This window comes from Dermacentor andersoni, chromosome 6 (genome assembly GCF_023375885.2).
Source record: "Dermacentor andersoni chromosome 6, qqDerAnde1_hic_scaffold, whole genome shotgun sequence".
Taxonomy (NCBI): Eukaryota; Metazoa; Arthropoda; class Arachnida; order Ixodida; family Ixodidae; genus Dermacentor; species Dermacentor andersoni.
In genome coordinates, this window is record NC_092819.1 from 149,226,305 (window position 1) to 149,247,707 (window position 21,403).

At 44.2% G+C, this 21,403-nt stretch overlaps 1 protein-coding gene across 1 annotated transcript in view; it reads right to left on the minus strand.

The window, feature by feature from the left end:
• The window catches only part of spg (dedicator of cytokinesis spg), a 168,197-nt gene that overhangs the window by 15,283 nt on the left and 131,511 nt on the right, over nt 1-21,403 (minus strand). The window contains exons 28-33 of the mRNA XM_050172253.3: nt 19,969-20,110; nt 12,954-13,117; nt 11,157-11,420; nt 6,435-6,503; nt 5,562-5,692; nt 4,462-4,537 (exon numbers count right to left, since the gene is read on the minus strand). Of these exons, the coding sequence (XP_050028210.1) occupies nt 4,462-4,537; nt 5,562-5,692; nt 6,435-6,503; nt 11,157-11,420; nt 12,954-13,117; nt 19,969-20,110 (846 nt within the window). The remainder of the gene's footprint in view (nt 1-4,461; nt 4,538-5,561; nt 5,693-6,434; nt 6,504-11,156; nt 11,421-12,953; nt 13,118-19,968; nt 20,111-21,403) is intronic.

The following is a 21,403-nucleotide window of genomic DNA, read 5'->3' on the forward strand; positions in this document are numbered from 1 at the left end:
ACACACCTCATCTCCCGTCAAAAACGCCTCTTTTCAGCCTGCCTTAGGAAGAATTTCAAGTATTAACCATAGCTCAATGTCTGACCACGGTATCTTTATGGATTACGGTACTTCTTACAAAAAATAATTTGGGCCATGAATTCGTTGTGCAGCAGTGCAACCGAATATGAAACTAAAACACCTTCGCAGCATTTGTATACTTTACCGCATAACACATGTGTACTGCGACGAAGCTAACAATTTCTGCAGCGAAGCAGACTTTAAGGGAGGACTTTGGCCTCGAGCAATACCATTATTGATATTGCTGTTAAAGGAATGAAATTTGTAGGTAATACGTGAGTTAATGTGCTTGATGCAAATATATAGTGTATTCACTCGATTCTAACGCGCCCTCAGTTGCAACCCACACCCGTTTTCCGTTACCGAAAAGAAATAAAATGCACTCGACTGTAACGCACGTCTGTTTGCCATGACATAAAAAAGAAAAGTCCTTTATAGTAACGAACACCTCATTCTTTCATACAAAACACAATGTTCTCTCATTTGAAAAAGAAAACAAACAAAGATTTACTCCCAATGCACTAAATTGCGATAAATAAATAAAGTTGCAGTTTCGCCCGAAAGGTAAAGCATCGATTACAGTATCAAATAAGTAGATAGTTACACGAAAAGTAAGGACAGTAGTTTTATTGGCCGGATAAACTTTTAAACATTCACTTACTAACTAAAATAACAAGCATGGTGTCACGCATGCACAAGCAAACATGAACACGTCTCACTCAATGACCACATAAACCTTTTATCAGAACGCTGGAGTGAGGAAGCGTGGTAGCAGGTGTGACCAAATTGATGTTTGTGCGGCCTCTCGCTTCAATGTGAACTGAGCGTCGAGAATACAACGTGGTGTGCCTAGATGCATAGACTTCCAGATCGCTTTTAAGATAGGGGCCGCGCGGCCGCACCGTACGTAGCAGCTGGCGGTGTAGAACACCTCTCCTGTTTACGCCAATTCTGCACGCAAGTTTCGGGAACTTTAAATGCCCCTGATGTGGTCCGATTTCCGTCCATCTTTGCACACGTGATCACTTTCCTTTTAATTGTGGCATTGTGATGAACACTTGGCGCGTCTTTGCAGTCAGCACTCCCATGGTGATAGAGCAAATGCAGAAGATAAGAATACGGATAGTGGAATAACCCAAGCACAAGTACTACAGCACATGGAAGAAGTTACGGCAGCTAGGCTCGAAGCACCATTTGAGGCGGCCATATTGAAATGCTGTGTCAACGCAGATTTAGGGTGGTACTTGATTCTAACGAGCACGCTATTTTTGGAACCGTTCTATTGGAAAAAGTGTGCCTTAGATTTGAGTATATAGGGCAATTAGTCTCTCTATATAATGAGAAAAATATTTTATACAGTTTTTCCTGTTCCCATGTTTGGGAATGATTGGCAGGAAATGTTTTGTAGTAAGAAATGTAACAGTTATGTGATCATATTCCTGAATGCTCAAGGAGTGCAATAAGCATTGTCTCATGTTTCTACCTCTGTTCTACCCAAAGTTACAAAAGTTCGAAGTTGTAAGTTGAAATGCGATATATTTTTTTTTTAACTTCCTCAAAATTTAAATATGTTTCAAGGTGCTGAAATGTGGTGTTATGGACTTATTGCACTCCCTGGGTTATCAGATAAAGCAAAATTATAATTGGATGGTTAGGCAAGTAACTATGCCTCCCAGAAAATTGCTGATTACCAAAAAAAAGTGTGTTGAGAAACGTGGAAAAGGTAGTCACCATGTGAAAAAAGCATTTTATTATCCTGGCTGCATAAAATTGTCATAGCCAATGGCTCAGAAGGCTCCAGGGGAATAATCTGGATGGGGATTTCCTCACTGTCTCCGCTCTGCAGCTGCCTGAAAAGCTGGCGAAGACGTTTTCTTTCTTTCCGCACTAACAACGCGACGACAGCCATTTTCAGGGGCGACACTGCTATTGATATAATATTCCTTCTTTCATCAATATTAATGAAACTTTCGAACCTTATTAAGATTTTTGTGCCGATATCAAATATGTAATTCTTTTTCTAATTGGCCATCTACTTCTGAAGATAAATAAAATTCATTATCATTTGCAGAAACAACAGAAAAATAACCGCGCTATAGAAATTCATATTGGCACATGCCTGTACAGAAAACATAAGGAACACAATGGTATGAATACTTTTTTGATATAACTAATATTAGTAACTCTATAGCAATTTGATCTTCACTGCTCCGTATGTTGGTTCCCTACTATCTGATCTAACACAGAACTGAAAAGTTTTAAAGCACAAATTCCAAAATCTGTTCCTACCATTGTGTACTTTGCACACTCAGCTATGAGCCACAACAGGAATTGTGGGTCTAGCTGCCTTGAAGGCAGAGATATCGCTGCCGCAATTCAGCAAGAAGTCAAAACTCTGTGTTTTGAAAGAATGAGAAAAAAAGAAATACATTCACTTTTAATCAAAAGTGCAGAAAGAATTTTGCAATATGTTGCAGTGAAATTGGCTAAAAGCCACCAGGAATGTGGTCTCTCCGACTACGGCCACCCAAATGTGGCAAAAACATTGTTTATTGCCGTTCACCAATTCCCGGTGGCTTGCATCGCGCGCACAGCAAGGTTGCTGTTCACGCAGGGTGAGCTCCATGCCGACGCGACATCGCCACAGCACACACACACATAACTATCTTTATGGCGAGGCCATATTCCCCCGTTTGCTTCCGCCTACTGCGACGCTACCGCCGCACACCTTGCACTTGACAAACGGCATCAGCGCATTCACAGAGTACTACTGTCGATAGCGAAGCCTGCCTCGGCGTCGACTGGTGCAGCCACAACGCCGTCAGCGCGAGTGATCCAACTTCCGCTTTGTTGCTGGCATTTAAGCAAGAATGAAGTTTTTTTGAGCATTCATTTCCTATGCAACAAATCTGCACGCTGCAACATTGCAGTGCCACGCTGAATGCGGCTGCTGTTCGAAACACTTTCACTCATTGGTGAGCTGGCTAGGCCTACTTCGGCATCGTCCGTGGCTTTGTCTTCACTTGCGGTTGGCAGTGGACTATTCTCGATGTTCTCCGAAGGAATGGAATGCTTTTGGAAGTTATAAGCTGATCGATTCTTTTTGCCGAAGTTGTGCCTCATGGTGAACTGCCCCCGTGGATCTGTCATTGTTGAACACTTGTCACAAAACCTATGAGACACACTGTCGCGTTGCCTGCAGAATGGCTCAGACGACAGGAACCTCGCGCAGCCAACCACAGCAAGCATTTCTGGTCACGCGCGGTAGTTGATGAATGGGATCGTGCATTTGGACTTTTTCTTCCCAGATTTTAACGTCACCAGTGAGCCAGCAGAGTCACTTTTGGCAGGAAATCGAAGAAAGGCTCCTCTTTCCAACGAGACCAAGATGGCTGCGATAACGCGCATAGGAAAAGAGCTACGTGCCGCGAAAAAAAAGGGCTGTTTTTGCACGGAATCCAGCTCACAGTGATGTTATAAATTGATATTGTTGGCACAATACTCTTCCGCGAGATGTGAAACTTGGTGAATTAAAGGAATAGTAGCTGTAGGTATTGAAAATGTTATTTTCAAAAAATCGATTTAGTATTTCCAGATTTTTTGCCTCAAGACCAGTGTCCCCCCCACCTAGGAAACCGGCCACCATTGTGCAACACATATTGGACCCTTGCCCATTTTTCTTGCTGAAAAATTGGGTGCGCGTTACATTTCTACTTAGTTTAGGAGCTTTAATGTCGTCTTACAGTAGATTTGCCCACATAGAAAGTAAGCAAGCACTTGGTTTGGGGGCGTGTTATAATAGGTCAAATATTACCAAATGAATCAATGGGGTGTTTTGGTGTTTTCTCTTTGTTTTGGCCAATCCGACCCGCCAGATAATTCAATCAATTTCGCCGGTACCGTTAGGGTCGAATTAATGGAAGTCGACTGTATTTAGATTTACATGCACATTAAAGAACCGCAGGTTGTCATAATTTATCCAGAACCCTACACTATGCCGTCTCTCATAGCCCTGCTGTTGATTCGGGATGTTGAACCCCATAAAGCAGTCACCAGACAGCAGCCCCTCCGCATGCCATGGTGACAGCGCACCAGGCTGGTGTCTTCACAGTGAATACCCCCCCCCCCAATTCCACCAAGTTTCTTTGGGTTCCACTAAATAACTTGTCACGATGGGGAAAAGAATGTAAAAATCCTCGCATGCTCAGTTTTAGGTAGTCCGGAAGACCCCAGGTGCTCAAAATTAATTCAGAGTCGTCCACTACAGCGTTTCTCGTAGTCGCAGGAATCGAGCCAGTGACCACATGCTTAGCAGCAGCACACACGCAGCCAATGAGCCATTTTCACAAGTGCTCACATCACGACACCACACACAACAAACCAGTTTGTCTGTACACTCACATGCACTGGAGGCAGGAGTCCACCCGACGACGTGGATGACCTACTGCTGCTACATGCGGAGCCAGGTCGTGGTGAACTGGAAAACAGAGGTGCCACTTAGCTGTCAATGTGGAAAAGGAGCATTTATTCGTCCTTTCAGTGCAACAATGAAGCACATGGAAATCATTTCAAGGCTACTTCCTCAACATTTTCATAGAAACACATGTTCCTCTCATCAAGTGCCAACATGTACAGCCTTTGTCATAAGTATATGGGCTACTCCGCATCTTCTCCGTATATGTCATTCAGTTGTCTGCTGTGGTTCCTCTAGACGGTGAGTATGAGTGTTTTCAATTACTATGGTGTTGGCATTTTTGGCATACCACAGGAACTCTTAACACGCACACTGCTGCAACAAGTTTCAATGTTTCGATTCCCGTGTGTGATGACCCACTGATGGGTCACTTGTCATATTCCTCTGGTGCATCGTGGCCCACCTGTGAGTCATCAAGGAGTTGTGCTCCTTTGAAACTTTCTCAAGCTGCAGAGGGATGGTGTCACAATGTGGCAAGTCAAATTAGAAGCAAGAACAATTTTTTCTCTCCTTTCATTTCTAGCAAAGACGTCACTTGCACACTGCAGGAAAGCCCTGTACAGCTGCAGAGGAGGAATAACTGCCATGATCCACCCGTGACCGACGTCACAGTGAACGTGGTAAACAGCCTTTAATCAGCATGGCAGTCACAGGCAACGTGGCTCATATAATTTTTACAAAGGCTGCACCCCAATATTAAATTTCTTCTGGTTACAATGATGAGGCAGTATTCTCAAGTGATTGCTCCTGCAAGATTACACGTGACTCGACACCGGACGCATTGTCAGAATATTGTCAACAGCAGTCCTGGCACCGTGTGAAGATAGCGAGCTTGGCACAAAGTCAGGAACATTGTCGGCCTACGTGCCAAAGCATATGGTTCCACATGATGCGAAATCTCCCAAAAGGAATTGTATCCTCGAAAGATCAGCGACAGCATCTTCTTGGTAAAAGAGCCAACAATGGCATGCCAAATCGCGAAGACGTAGGGAAAAAAAGCTTTGCTATAAAAGGTTATAGGACGCACCCATGTGCAGATGCACCGCGCACAGCCTGCTGAAGCTGCCCCAGGCGCTCGACGAGCCGCTTCTGCAGGGGCCCCAGGTCGGGCGGAGCCAGCCGCCCATGCAGGGAGAGGCCACCTTCCAGCACATGCACCTACAAGTTCGCAATACAAACAGAGCTTCACATTTCGCAGAAAAATATGGAGACAGAGTCATTCCATACATCTAATGCAGTTGACGATTGAGCGCATCATTGAGAAAAAATAGGCAACACAAGAGAGGGCATGGTCTGCAACCACTGCTTGAGCAGTGACATGCATCCAACAGTGTGTGCAACGAAAGTAAAAGGTGGCATCATGCACTTGTGCATGCACCTGGTGAGGCTTAAGAAGCAGGAAGGGGCACTGTGGTTCAGCTCTGATCTGGTTGAAGGAACGCCTAACATCCCTGTCAAATGACGAAGTCAAAGACTTACAGGAAAGCAGACAATGTGAAGCAAGTCATCTCTATAAATAATTCACATGGGACATTGCTGAACTCTGCTGATCCGTGATTACTAGGTCTCGTGAAGAGAGATGAACAATGCATGGCAAAACTTGCACTAAAATGTTTACAACAACAATCCCGACACAGGAAATGCGGATTTCTACAATAGCACTACAGGCACTACAGCTTCAGGAGCACGATGCCTGTCACTACACAGTGCTTTGCAAACATTCGAAGTGTACACAGACTACAAGATCTGCTTAGCGGGCTCACAAGCGAATGAATTACATGTATCAGCAAAATCAAATTGGAGCAAATGGGAACCTGATCACAGTCTACTTTCCATGGCATACAGAAACATTCTGTCCCCAAAATCTTATGTTTCGCAGCACAATCATCCGGCAACTCACCAGATCCAGGAGTAGTGACCGCAATCTTGCCTGCCCTTCACTCGATGCATCACCACCACTGAGAAAGGCCTGCACCAGAAAATGACAGGGATCAGGTGTCACAAGGGTGTCATGAGTCCAGCCTTTCTTTTTTTAGAAGTTATGAATACAGTCCCTAATAGATTTTTGAGACACGGGCACGGCCACAAAAGTGTTTAAATAATTGGGCATCTCATAAAAGTAACTATAATAGTAAAATCAATTTTGTTGTTTTTAACAGTGACAAGGCAAACCGAGAAGTTTGTTTGCAGAATTTAGCTCTATGTTCAGCCACACCAAAATGTTGTACTAAGAATTTCATGATGGTCAAAGCCACTGATCCATTTCCGGTTCACCTGTCAAGCAGCCCCATGTGCATCACACACCACTGCAAAATGCCGACTGGTGCGACCTTCCGCCCTCCATCGCTGCCATATCTGATGTTGACAATTACAAGACTACCATATTTGCGGCCGCTTTTTAAAGCCTGTTTTTGTATAATTATGTACTGCTTTCATTTTCTTGTACTTGCAGCTCCTTTCTGTAATGCCTTCGGACCAGGAAAGTATTCGAAATAAATAAATAAATAAATAAATAAATAAAGTGCAAACATAGCACATCTGGCTATACGACAACATTCACTTTGGAGTTTTATGCACACACGTAAGCTTAAGCTGTTTCACGTAGTAAAAACCTGTGGAGCAGTCCAAAGAGAGAGTTGCCACGGCCACAATTTATTTTAACTGGCCAGCCATGGTGCCAATTTCTCTTTAAGTGTGAGGTTCGTCCAGGTCAATGTAACTGATTGAAACAATTAAAACTAGGTGTGTACGAATACCTAATAGTAGATATCAAGTCAAATAGACTGGATTGAGGAAAAAAGCCGAATATAGAATCGAATATCAGAACATTTAGCACCAACGTTTATGCTTCCAAATTTTGTGCAATGGACAGTGCTGCACATGCTCAGAATGCTAACTGCATCACTTGAACAAGAATCTTGCTACCTATCAGTAACTTAGGTACTTATGAATCGAGATGTATAATATGCTTTGCTGTTATTAAAGGGAACACCAAATTAGTACACCAGCACTGATAACTCAGTTCATATATGAAGGTCCGGAAAATAGTTTTCCAGACCTTCATCAGGAAAAATAGGGAAGAAGGAAGGCCACACGTCACAATCATACATTCAGGTATATACAGTCTACTGTTATTGCTTGAAGATATTCCTAGGGCAGGCCGAAAACAGCCATTTTCAATGGGAGATTAAGTGTGTTCGATGCATTTATTGACCCCTAAGCTCTGCGAAGATGGATGCTGCCAGTTAAGGGGTCACTACTGGGGTCACCATAGGGGTCAGGTGCGTGCATGCTGACTGGTAAAGTTCGAATTATCCGGCAAAGGCCAATTTTAGGATAAATATAATGAAAATTTGGGCCCACAGACACGAATGGACGCCGGCTGGGACCGACGATTGAGATCGATATAAACAAGAAACCTAAATAACCAGAGTCTGATTAACGGAAGTCTACTGTATTTCGATCCACAGGTACCTAACTTACCGCTAGCAACATTCTTGTTACGTAACGCAAGTGGACTCCCGGGCATCTGCAGCATTCTGTTTTCTTCTTTGGAGGGGGGGGGGGGACGAAATTTTAAGCATTCAGTTTTGAGAAAAATTTCCTGGTATTCGATATTAAATTTCAAATTGGCTTTTCTTTCTTTTCTTTATTCAATTTGATATTTCATTCGAAATCTACTATTTGGCCTTCGCACAGTCCTAGTTAATATGCTTCGAGAAATCGTGATCTTGCGGCACCAATGTTTAGAATATCGCCAAAATGTCATCATATGATACGTCTTCTGGCCACTAGATCCCATGTGGACAAGAATAGGCGAGACGCACACATGAGTGAGAGCGCTATGTGCCTGCCATGGCACCTTCCCCACAGCACTCGCCTGGCCTTGTTGCATGAAAATGCTAACGTGCCCTCACTTTCTGCTACCAGCACCAGCAAATCTCCTCCCAAGTCATCACACATCGCATTCATACCATGTTTATTCGAATCTAGGTGGAAAGTATTTTTTTTTTTTTCAAATAGTCATATACCAAACACTAGGGTCGGCTTAGATTTGAGGATTTTAAAAAGCACGCTAGTTTGTCATTGAAAATGATAAATATGGGGCATAGGTAGTGCCATCTAGAAAAGTCAGTATTGCAGCCACTACTAGCCATGCCAGCAGCCAACCGAAGTACACAAGCTACGTCGCCATTTTGACCTGTGTCGTATCGGCATTGTGGCTGTATCCGCTGCAGCGTGGCGTTATTGTAATGGCACCAAACAGGCCACGCCACAAACGAAAAATTGTGCTAGCTGCAGAGGCATCATCAAATGTTCAAGCCGGGCAAGACATCAGCATAGATGAGGAAAACGTCCGTCATTGGAGGGGGCAACGGGAGACGCCTTTTGCGTGTGCCGTGACAAGACCATAGCGATAAGGAGATAAGCGCATGATAACAGGGAGGAGCTGTTCACCAAGATATCGCCACGTTTCGAAGCGCACGAGCCATGCCGCACTGTCTGCGCATGCATGGGCGCGCGGACGCGAGCTTGCGCACATCCACAAGCGTACGAGGCTAGCAGCAATGATGACAGAGTGAGCTCAGTATGTTAATATTAAATAAATACTGTTTTCATTTTCTGAACGCTGTCCTCGCTTTTTTGTTCGGCTTACATTCGAGGCACGTTTTTAAAATTTTTTTCTGACTTCGGACATTCAAGGGTCAGCTTAGAATCGGGGCCGGCCTAGATTAGAGTAAATACGGTAGCTATCGCCACCAGCCCTAATGTCATAAGCTTCTTCACCTATCTGTTTCACAGCATGTGTGGCGTAGTGCCGCTGGATGGCTACTGCATGCTTTTAAGAGGAAGCTTTAGCTCGGCCCCAACTCCGACGTGGCCTATTCAAATACATGTAAAATGCAAAAACGTTTTTCTGAGATAACCCCTGGACCAATTTTAATGAAATTTGTTGCATTTAAGAGAGAAAGTTAAATTCTAGTGACTGTTGGAAGCAGAATCTTGATTTATGTCCTAGTTTTCCTTAAAAAGATTTTCAAATATTCAACCGTTTGAAAAATATAGAAGCACGAAGTTTACGAATTCATAGCTCTGCATCAAGAACAGATATCGCGGTTCTGTAAACGGCATCCATTAGATAATTCAAAGCGGACAAATTTGATATGCCATTTTACATCTTACGTGCACTTGTTACGTTGTTTACAAGGGTTCTGCAAATGATGCATTTCTATATTACAAAACTTTTCTACACTCATGAGTAACATCAATTTTGTCCGCTTTAGATGTACTATTACATGCAACTTACAGAATTGTATTATCCTTTTTGGTTGCTAAGTTACACAGTTGTAAACCTGATAGTTTCGTTTTTTTTTTTTCAATTTTTGCCAATTTTTAATAAAAAATTGATGACCTAAATTGAAAATTCGAAACCAAGAGCCACTAGATTTTTAGTTTATCTTTTAAATGCAACAAACCTTGTCAAGTTTGGCACAGTGGTTGCCTAGAAAAATGAATTCTCCTTTTACATGTATAGGAGCACCCGAGCTAAAGCTTCCTCTTAATAGACAATAATCCAAATGCACTGCTTTTCCCTGCTGCAGAAGGCATGAAGCAAGCATCATTTTTCGCTCCGGCTGCATTATATTCCGGTGTCGCTTACCAGCTCGATTTCATTTCAGTTTCCCGTTCCTGTTTTTAAACACTATGGGGTCTTGTGCTGCAATGATTTCCGCAACTGTTCACATAATGCAGATGTCAGCTACAGCTCAGTCTGCAAATTTTTTTTAGTGACATTGGGTCATACCTACATTCCCCGGTTATTATGTTTTCTCATGTTTTTTCCAAAACGTGTGAATGAGGTTCTACTGTATAGGGTATTGTGCTGTTTGATATTGGTGTGTTTCAGCGGTATGATTCACTCTCCCCACGACAGCACTTGGCTAAAAGCAGTGTAAACAGCAAGTGCAAAACAGGCTCCCCGTGAGAGCCTATACATTAACTGTAACCTTGACGCTTCACTAGCAACATTCCTTAACACCCCTTGCAATTTTGCAAGAAGCGCAGAAGCTTAATGTGCGCGAGTTGGTTTTGCAAACTTGAAGAAAAGAGCGCTACGAAGACGCGAACTAAAAGAGGAACATGTACAACGGACAAGGCGCTACTTCCAATTAAATGTTTTTTTGAAGAAACAGGATTTTAAATAGACAGCTTTTCTAAAGAGATAGCTTTTCTAATGAGATAGGGAGGTCGTGATGTCACGATGGGCTATTCTAGGTTGTATCTATTTAAAGTCCTGTTTCTTGACAAAAACATTTAGTTGGAAGTAGCGCCTTGACCGTCATACATGTTCCTCTTTCAGTCTGCGTCTTCGTAGCGCTCTTTTCTTCAAGTTTGCAAGAAGAGACCAGAAGCTGACACGCAAAGTCATGAGAGGTAGGCAAAGAACAAAAGCTTCACTTCAAACAACACAAGAGCATTTCTACACTTTGCCACAGCTGGAATATGGCCGACACAGCCAGGAACGGAACTTGCAACCTTGTGCTCAATGACAGAACCCCACAGAAACTAATCCACAGGTGCAGAACAGAGACTGCAAAGACACCACGAGGGAAGGACCTGCCTGGTGGTACTTCGCTAGGCCTCCGTTGACAGCAGCCTCGATGGCTCCAGCCAGGCGCATGCTTAGGGGTGCCAGAGGCCGGTGGGGCTCGCGTGAGTGCAGAGCCACGAGACGGCGCAGCTCGTTGCTCATGGCCTCGACTGCTTCGCACGCGTGTGCCAGTGGGGTCACCCAGTCCACCTGCTGACCTACCACCTCAGCCCATGGGAGCAGCCCTGGCAGAGTGGACGCCGTCTCCAATGTCGTCCGCTCCAGCCACAGGCCCTGCAAGCCACACGCACCTTTTCTGCACAAATACCAGAGCTGGCAAGCTGGCACAATGGGGGGTAGTTTCAACAGATACGTCTTTGGTGGCAATGACTTAGCTAAGCGATGAACACAGACAGAAAATATACTCAGCTGCACTGATTCTCAATTGAAGTTTTACTGGACAGAAGTCAATAGAGTGTTTGATTTTTTTTTTCTTTTTTCTAGTGGAAACAGAGTTAATAAATCTCACTTGGGCAGGGAAGCAGAACGAAAGCGGCAGCATCGACAGGCGATATCGCCAAACACCAAAGCGAATGAATTGGAGCACAGACGGCAGCAGCGACAGGCGATATCGCCAAACACCAAAGCCAGAGAAAAGGAGCGCAGATGGCAGCAGCGTCTGGCTTTTGCCAAGCACACTTTAGCATTTCCATAGTGTCTTCGGTAATTTTCGTATCAACCGACGTAGGTCGAAAATTGATTCGTAACAATTGTTCTCTAGCATGTTGCAAAGTAATAGGGCTCGGCTGGGACCACAGAAAAATTCGTATCATCCGGAAATTTGTATTAGCCGTGGTTGTATCATCAAGATTATGCTGTAGTGCGAATGAACACCAGATATAGTTCGAATTAAGATGACCCACAACAGCAGGTGATGCACGTGAGTGCACATGGGAGCTTTAACGGCAATATACCGTGATCGTCATGCTGTTGTCATTCCGTCATCGTGATTGTAATCATTCATTCTTTTATTGTCATATCATCAACTTTCTGCTGTTTTTACTTTGTTGCTGTCATTGCATTGTCGTATCATCATCATGCATTCGAGCCACCATCCTCATGCCTTTGTCAACATAGCGTAGTTATCAGGATGTCGCCATCATGTTGTAGTAGTCATGATGTTGTTGTAGCGAATGCACTGTCGTGAATTCATTGCCGCCATAATTTTGTTATGTTGTCATTGTACCATTGGCATCATGCCGTCGTCGTCTTATCACTGTAATCAATTTAACAATGTCATCCCATCAGCGCCACTCCAGCATCAGCATCACATTGTCATCATGCTGTCGTCACACCACAGTCGTCATCACACCAGCGCTGTTATACTATCGTCGCCACTTTTTGTACACATTTGAATAGTCGACAGTCATACTTCATTACAAAGAAATGGTATATAACAAAATAATCAACACAACAAAGAAAGTTAAATTGCCATTGGAATCCCCGCAGAGGCCCACAGTGCAGCACATGCAACAATTGATATAAGGAAGTAATGGATATAACAGAAAAATTCTGGCTCACCCTTCAACTTTGTTATAATGAAGTTTTACTGTATACCTTTCAGAAATGGTTTGCATGACGAATAATCATCAAGGGTGGTTTCTGCTCTAATTATTTTCATAGTTTACGGTTTTTGTATGGTAGTTCGCACTTCTTTGGTTTCTGGATGACACACTCTTTGTAGCGATTATAGTATGCTGTGTAGAAAATAAAAAAGAGCTGACACACTCGACTCTGCACCACAACGGGGAAGACGGAGAGGAGCACCTTGAACTCATTGTCCCTGTCCGGTGGTCCGTCTCTGTAAACAGGGCGGTCAAACTGGAACGAGTGGACCCGGTTCACCCTAAAGTAGGCGCGCACGCAGTCGGGACGTCCTTCCAGATCCGGACGTGGCTCCGCCAGGGGGCGCACACCGCACACTTGTATGTCTGCATTCAGAAACGTTTGTCAACAATGCAGGTTTAGCACTCAGCAGCCAAATTCCATTTGGAAATTAAAGATCTATTGCATGGATTTCTAAACTACAGCTCGTGAATTGACTGACTCTTCTTGGAACTAAAGTTAAACCTCGATATAACAAAGTCGGTAAAATCGGCAATTTGCTTCGCTATATTGAAATTTTGTTGTATTAGATTTCGACCTTTTATGCAAATAAGTGCAGTCACGATTGATTTTTCTTACACAAGTTTTCCGAATTAACGGGCAATTGGAAATAGCAAATTCGAATGAGAAAACAATTCATTTTCATAAATTTGGGAGTCGGCGAGGATGATATGGTTCCATGTCACATATGTCGTCGTTATCTTGTAGGCGGTATTAATTAAGCGAAGCCAACCACGCTTTCACGTGCACTCTGTCGTCGCGGCTGATAGTGTTGCCCGCACTGGGAGGACACTATCAGGTAAAGTGCCAGCAGAGGGGAGCAAATCCTTCGTCTGCCTCTTGATCTAATGGGTCACCAAAACTCGAGATTATGCAACTTCCAATACTAAACGCGCGGTAAGACAGCTGACGTGACAACACGCCGTCTCGCCACGCCCACTCTTTGCACACACAGCACATCGCTTCTAAAGCAGGGTGCGCAGCTGTGCATGCGCTCAGTCGTGCTTACAGCCATGCACAGCCACGGCTGAGACGCGCGCCAACTTATCCCCCACTCTGCCCCCGCCTAGTGTGCTCTTGATCGCATTAGCGCAAGCTTGCTCCCCTCCCCCTCTTTCTCTTTGCTTGTGCGGGAAGGCAGAACTCGTGAAGCCACCATCTTTCTTGTTTCACCCTTGCACACTTTCACTCGCACCTAAAGCACGAAGTGCGCGGGACACAATAGGATCTTATAATACTTGCACTTTATACGAAACATGATGCAGCTCCACTTCAGCAGCGGTTGCTCTTGTCACACAGCGCACGATCTGAGAGGTGCGTTTGCAAGCAGCCGCTTGTAATTCAATCATTTGAACATCTGCGTCCGTGGTAGTTTCCATTGAATGTCTCGACATTCCTTTGTGGTGGCAGTGAAATTTCGTTATAAAATTGAAATTGCATAAAACACACTTCCTTATATTCTGGTTTTAAATATATGGTGTTCTATGGACAAGATGTTATGAAAAGTTAAATACTTTGTTATATCAAAAATTTCATTATATTGAAGTTTGTTATATCGAGGTTTAACTGTATAACAAAATTCTCAACTAACAAAGTAGTTCACTTTTTAAGGTGAAAGCCTCAAGTGGCTCATTGCAATGGCTCATACCTGAAAAAAGCAGCGTCTGGTCCAGTGATGCAAAAAAATATGACGCAATACATCAGGAATGGCTCATACCTCCGTAAGCAAGCAAAGATGCAATGGCTGAATATGAGTGAAGAAACGAAAGAAACAAAGAACAAAAGAATAAAAGAAGGAAGGAACAAAAGAATGAACAAATGAACGAAAGAATGAAAGAAAGACGGAGAGAAAGACAGAACGAAAGAACCTTTAGGTAATGCATTAGGCACTCGCATGTGTCGTTGAGAAAGTTGACCTACAGTGTCATACCTTTACTGAACACTGCGGCTTGTTATGTCTTGGAAGTCTGACCCTTCCATTCGCATAACTTGCCGTAAAATACTGCAGAAGCACCCAGTTTCACTCAAGCACCCAGTATTAACATTTCAAAAACTTCAGAATTCTGAAAATTATATATTAGGCACCCACCCCTCCAATGTGCCAGCATCAGCCGAAATAGTCACCCCATTGTGGTCACTACCAGACTTCTAGGGGCAATGACAGGGATATTCGCTTCCTTGCAGTGGAAAGGGAAAGACCGATAAGAGTGAAGATAATGCAGAGTGATGATAAACGGTCCTTGAAAGAAAACCCAGTGGTCTCACGGCTTTTGTAAGACACATCTTGATAAAACGTGCACACAGCCGCTGTTCCCACATGAGAAGTGTGGGAACATCAAGGGAACTTCTGGAAGCCTTCGCGCCAAGATGTGCTGAACTTTGTGTTCATGGCTTGGGCTACTGTGTCTGAAGAAATGGTTGCGTGAGCCTTCAAGAGGTGTGGGATCAGTGTCGTGTTGGACAGCAGCGAGGAAAGGCACTCGCATAAGCGACTTGCAGGCACCGGAGAGCCTGTGGTCTGTTCAAGTCATGCAAGTGTCAGCGACGAATACCTTGACCTCCTATTATACACCGACTCAGAAGAGTCATTTGCTGGGTTCAGTGACAAATGAGCAGGTGCTAGTGTACCCCATCATTTACCACTTGAAAATAAACATGCTTTCTTCGATTCATCAGCCACTGCAGCCCTGCCTTGAAGTTTTTCATTGGTCGCCATCTTGGTTCTTACTGCTCCGACCAGACAAGCACCCATACCCAGATTAATCCAATTTTCAGTGAAAGGGGGGTGGGCGCTTCCGCAGTATTTTACAGTAATGCATTACCCTGTGCGCAACAGGCTTTCACACCCGCCGTGACTGCTCAGTGGCTATGGTGCTGGGCTGCTGAGCACGAGGTCGCGGGATCGAATCCCAGCCACGGCGGCCGCATTTCGATGGAGGCGAAATGCAAAAACACCTGTGTACTTAGATTTAGGTGCACGTTAAAGAACCCCAGGTGGTCGAAATTTTCGGAGTCCTCCACTACAGTGTGCCTCATAATCAGAAAGTTGTTTTCGCACGTAAAACCCCATAATTTTTGTAACAGGCTTTCACCTTCACCCGTTACAGCAGTGTAACATGCTGCCGAATTTTATAACTTCCTGCCCATAGAACACCATGTATTTAGAACCTCAATATAACTAAGCGTGTTTATATATGATTTCAATATAACACCTTGCTCTTGCTTCCAGTCGAGCGAGCGGTCCCAACAAACTGGTCCTGTATGTAATACTCAATATAATGAAATTTCAGCGCCACCACTAAGGAATATCAAGACAATAAATGGAAACTTCTGAGGATGCAAATAGTCAAACGGATGGATTACAAGTGGCAGCTTGCAAACACACCACTCAAATAGTGCCACAAGAGCGACTGCCTAAACAAAGCAGCGCCATTTTTAGTATAAAATACATTGACAATAAAATTCTATTGCGCCCTGCAGGCTGCATGCATTGGGTGCGAGTGAAAGATTAAGTTGTAAGTTGGAGCTCGTCGCGACTTTTGCCAAGTGTCTCGGCTGTGGCTGCGCATATGCAGCGGCGCACCCTGCTTTAGAGGTAATCTGCCACATGAGGAAAGAGTGGGCGTGCCGAGACGGTGTGGCATCATGCAAGCTGCCTTCCCACACGTTTAGTATTGGAGGTTGCGTAACCTCGAGTTTCGTTGACCCGTTGGAGTGAGAGGCAGATGAAGCATTCGGTCCCTGCTGCCGGCGCTTTTCATGATAGCGTCGTCCCAGTGCAGCCGATGCTATCAGCCATGGGGGCAGAGTGCACGTGAAAGCGTGGCTGACATCACTTTCCACGCCTTCCATGTGTCAGGTTCAGTGTGATTTGCCATCTGCAAAAGAATCTGAAATCTGGAGGGTCACGGCAAGTTTGCGACACTCACTACCCCCCCCCCCCTCCTCATCCTTGTTCATCCGCAATATCTCACTTTCGTTTGCAAGGAGGTTTGTCAGTTTTCTGAGTGTCACGTGGCTGCTGTCAATAGATATGCATTGATTCCGCCTCAAACAGTAACTTTAGTTGCCAACGCCTGATAAAGCAGCACTGATTAGGCTTAATGGCCAAGGCAGTGTGACCGTGACGAGTATTCGCCACTAGCAGATGCTGTAATGGGCCGCAAGCCGTCGCGGAATGCTTGACGCTAATATGTTTATACGGGTGGCTCATCAGTGATTGGTCCCAAGATCACAAGTGTGAGTTGGATTGACGGCTGTTGAGGGGGCGTGAAAATCCCTGCCACGTATTCAACACGCTATATCTGCATGCCTATCAGCGGGAGCGAGAGTGTCAAGGCCCGGTTGCATGCATTTGAGTGGACGGTGGATGAATCAAAGAGGAGGAGGAAAAGGAGAGGGAGTGCGTTGTTGCGTGAACTTGCCATGACCCTTCAAATTTCAGAATCTTTGACAGGTGGCATGCTGAACCTGACAATTAAACTGCGTGAATGGCGTCTGCTCTTTACTGTCGGTGCCAGCTACTCGTGGAGCACTGATTGAGCCAAATGATGCGCAGTCAGTTTTTCCCACAGATTGGCCTTACGATAAGCCACCTGCCGTATAGTTGGGATAGCCCTTTTGTATTTTCGAGAAAAAAAGGGAAGGCAAAACTTTCTATGCAATAAATAAATTATTGCCACAAAACACAACTCCGCTATCAAAATGAGAACCTCATTGGTATTCAGTACAACAGAACGTCACTAATTGATTAGTTTCAGAGGGAAAAAGCACTTCATTCTGTTGAACAGAAATTACGTTTATAAAGAAAATATTTTCAACACCTTCATACACTAGGACTGAACTGCAATCAGAACTTTCTATGTACCTAAGTTACTGATAGCTTGCTACATCCTTGTTATGCAATGCTAGGAGACTCCCAAGCATGTGCAACACCATGTGTTCTTGCCCAAAATTGTAACCATTGAATTGTGCGAAAAATTTTCTGAAACTCGATTCAATATTCAAATTTTCTTTCTTGGTTCGATTGGATATTCGATTCGAAATATACTATTCAGTATTCTCGCACCCCTACCTACTATAGGATTGAAATAACAAAATTTCCGGCCTATAGACATGCATAGGTGCTGGCCAGAACCTTTTGTCAGAATTGAATCAACAGGAGTTGAATTAACAGAAGTCTATTGCATTAGTTACACACCAATGTTGGGTGATAAACCTTTTAGATTGACTTAGTTATATCTGAAAATTTGTGATATCTGCGTTCCCTATTTGAAGGTTGACATATATGGCATTAACGTCCAAGATTCCCTATGTTTTGCAGTGACATTGTAAAGAACATTACAGTCACTTTAGCATACGTCAAAGAGGGTGAAGTCGAAAACCTGTGCGCTCAAGAGACATTCATTAAATTACTTGACATTCTCATTCAAATGCGTTGTTACTTCTTGTTAATTGTTTCCTCCCACCCAAGGTCAAGGGTTCGAGTGCCTTAATTGATGCTACCTTAATTAAATGTGCCTTAATAACCCTCACCCTTATTACCACCAAAGGTCATGGGTTCGATTGCCAATGAAGGTCGTGGGTTTGAGTGCCTGAATTAACTCGATCTTAATTAACATTGCCTTTATTTTTTTTCCATGATGAGCGGCATTGGAGCCAGCTGCGGAAGACAACGATGATGAACGTGCGAGCAGTGGGATGAGCGCGCTACATTTTCCAGACCATCAGGGGTATGAGCCACTTAAGGCATTCGCCTTAAAATATGGTTAGCTGTTTTGTGGCTTACGTCGGTCTGTGCCCACTCCTTATCAATGTTGAGGCCTGAGCCCACACTCCAACTTTCAGTACCCTTAATAGCTATTGCCAGTAGCTAGGTAGTACTCACTGACTACAATGATGGAAGTAGTAGCTGTTGGGACTGTTCAGCTGTTAGCCTACCTGCCAACCTGTGAACTTTTAAATTCGTAAAAATCTCGCACACAAAAGGAGGGCTAGGTAACATTATTTTTTTTGCCACGAGCACACATTTCTTGTGGGATGTATACTCATTTTCTTAACAATTATTTATATTTACAAGCAGCACACATGGAGCAGCAAGTTTGAAGCAGCATAGATTGACAAGCAACGTAATGTTTTTTTTTAGATCACACACTTTTTTATCGGCTGAACTGTAGCCAATTTTGCCTGCTTCAGAAACACATCAAAATAAGCTTGCTCAAAGCAAGTACCCATCCGGCATATTTCACCTTGCGTTTTCCAAAGAGGGCAGATGCAGCTACCATCAAAATGTATTTTTTTTGCATGCATTATTTTGCAACCTAGCACAACGCAATCTTCCAATCCCTCTAAAATGAATCCGCTTACCCTCTCGAGATCACAATGCAGGGAGATGAAAATACAAGGATTCTACAATAGGAGTGGGGTTGAGGAGATGCAATGCCCAACTTCCCCCTAAATATTCACTCAAAAAAAATCCACAATGCCATAGTCCTTGGCATTCCCCGTAATGTTGTGTTCAGCCCAAGTACAGCATGAAAGTGGCGAGGGCTACCGTCATCGTAATGTGAGCAGGGTCACGGCACATGCGTTTTGAATGTGGTGGAATTTATTCAAGCAGGGCAGGGTAATTAGACGTCTCTGGAAGGTTTTTTTTTTCCTGCGCTGGGCTTGATAAAGCAGACGATTTATTTATGGAATTGTTAATTTATTTATTTACAGAACAATATGAACACACTGTCTGGGCAGCGAAAGTGGCATCATCATCATCAGCATCATCATCCTACTAAGCAAACAATCAGGCAACAAACAACAATGAGGAACAAAAGCTTGCACTGGCCAATTAGGTCCCGCAGTCCACTCAAACAGTTTCATTCTGTCATAGTAATTAGCGTTAAATAATTTTGGAGTGAGTGCACGAAAAGAATGAAGCTTGCACACATTGGTTTAGCGCAAAATATAGGTCTGAAAATAATAAAACAATGTTTATACTTGCAGTATACTAATACATTTTGGAAGACAGCATGCATGGTGTCACATGCTAAGGTGCCACATGCTGAATTTGTCGATTAACTTCATGCAAAATAACTTCAGCCATAAGCTAAGTCGTGTGCATCACACGTAACATGCAAGCATAAAACGCTGGGGCACTGCAAAGTACAATGGCAGTGCGACGTACACTGGTCAGTGGAAGCAAGCAGAGCAGCGTCCAGCGGAGTATTGTGAGTCAGCATCTGGGCCTCGGGGAACTGTCCCTGCAGCCGCTGGCTGAAGGCACCCACTTTCTCGTAGGCCAGGCCCCGGTACACAAACACCTTGTTCTGCGTCACGAAGCAATCATTTCAGGAGCGGCATCTTCTCTTTGCCCATGACAGTGCTTTTGGCAGCCCAACAATGTTGCAGCTTTACGGCTGCATGCCACAGATGGCACTGCTGGTACATTCTTACTGAGGTCCCTAGTCAAGTTTCAATATACAGTCGAATCCATTTATAATGGTACCGGTTTTAACAATATATCGGTTATAACAATGATAAGCTGCTGCACCATCAACTTTTGTATGTTTTCCATGGTGAAATAACCTGCTTACTACAATGCCCCGATGCAGTATTTTCGGTTATAATGATGAAGTCTGGCTGCTCGGTGTCTGAGCCTAAGAGTAGTGAAATGCAAAATCCTTGAAAAGAAAAAAAGAAAACAAGAAATTCAAGCTGCTGCACGATGGGCTGCTGCTCCAACAGCCACCACGCACTCATTTTCCAGCCATCTTTGCATGCCTCTCTCCACGTTGCCTTCGCGTCGCTCTGAACACAAATGGGCTGTGCCCATAGCTCTATGCCACCCCTCCGTCCGAAACACGAATGGACCGCGCCAACTGCACTGCTCACAGATTGCTCGCATGTTGCTCGCTGGCTCCTCATTCAGCTCAGTTCTGCAAACAGCCTAATCACTCACATTGTCTTTGTTGGTTGCATCGAAATCGTTCCTGGCCATGCAGTTTCTCAGCCTTGCTTGGCTAACAGCTCGTTTGACTCGCCACTGAAACGAAAGATGGCTGATCTGCCTGCTGATCATCGGCAATACACAATGTTGTCGATGAAAAGAAAGCACATGGCTATAGATTAGGAAACTAAGTGCTTCTAACCAATGAGGCGATCATCACAAACATGCTTTCATCAGATAGCGACGGTGACAGCAATGACGCAGTAGGGCAGGCTGCCTCAACGTTGTCCTCACAGGAGGCACGGCAAATGATTCAGTCCCTCCTGGGCTTCGTTCTCGTGAGGAACCTTCTGCTGCACTGGAGCACCTGGATGCCTTGGAGAAGCTTGTCGGCAAGCTTCGCATAAAGCATGCAAGGCTGACAGACATAGGGTTTTCTCATGCAAGCCAGTGAGAAGTAACTGGCGAGATGCTTGTGGCGATCTCACCTCAGCATTTCTTTTGGATTTCTCAAGCTGACAGGCTGCCATGGCAGCCTTCTCGCAATCTTTAAAAGGCCCCTTTTGGGGCCACCAATGCAATGCCTCAGTAGTGCTCGCATATCGCATGCCACCCGTGACTCCTCTTTGCAGTTGTTATCCCAGTGCCATTATTTAACACAAACAGCCGTGGC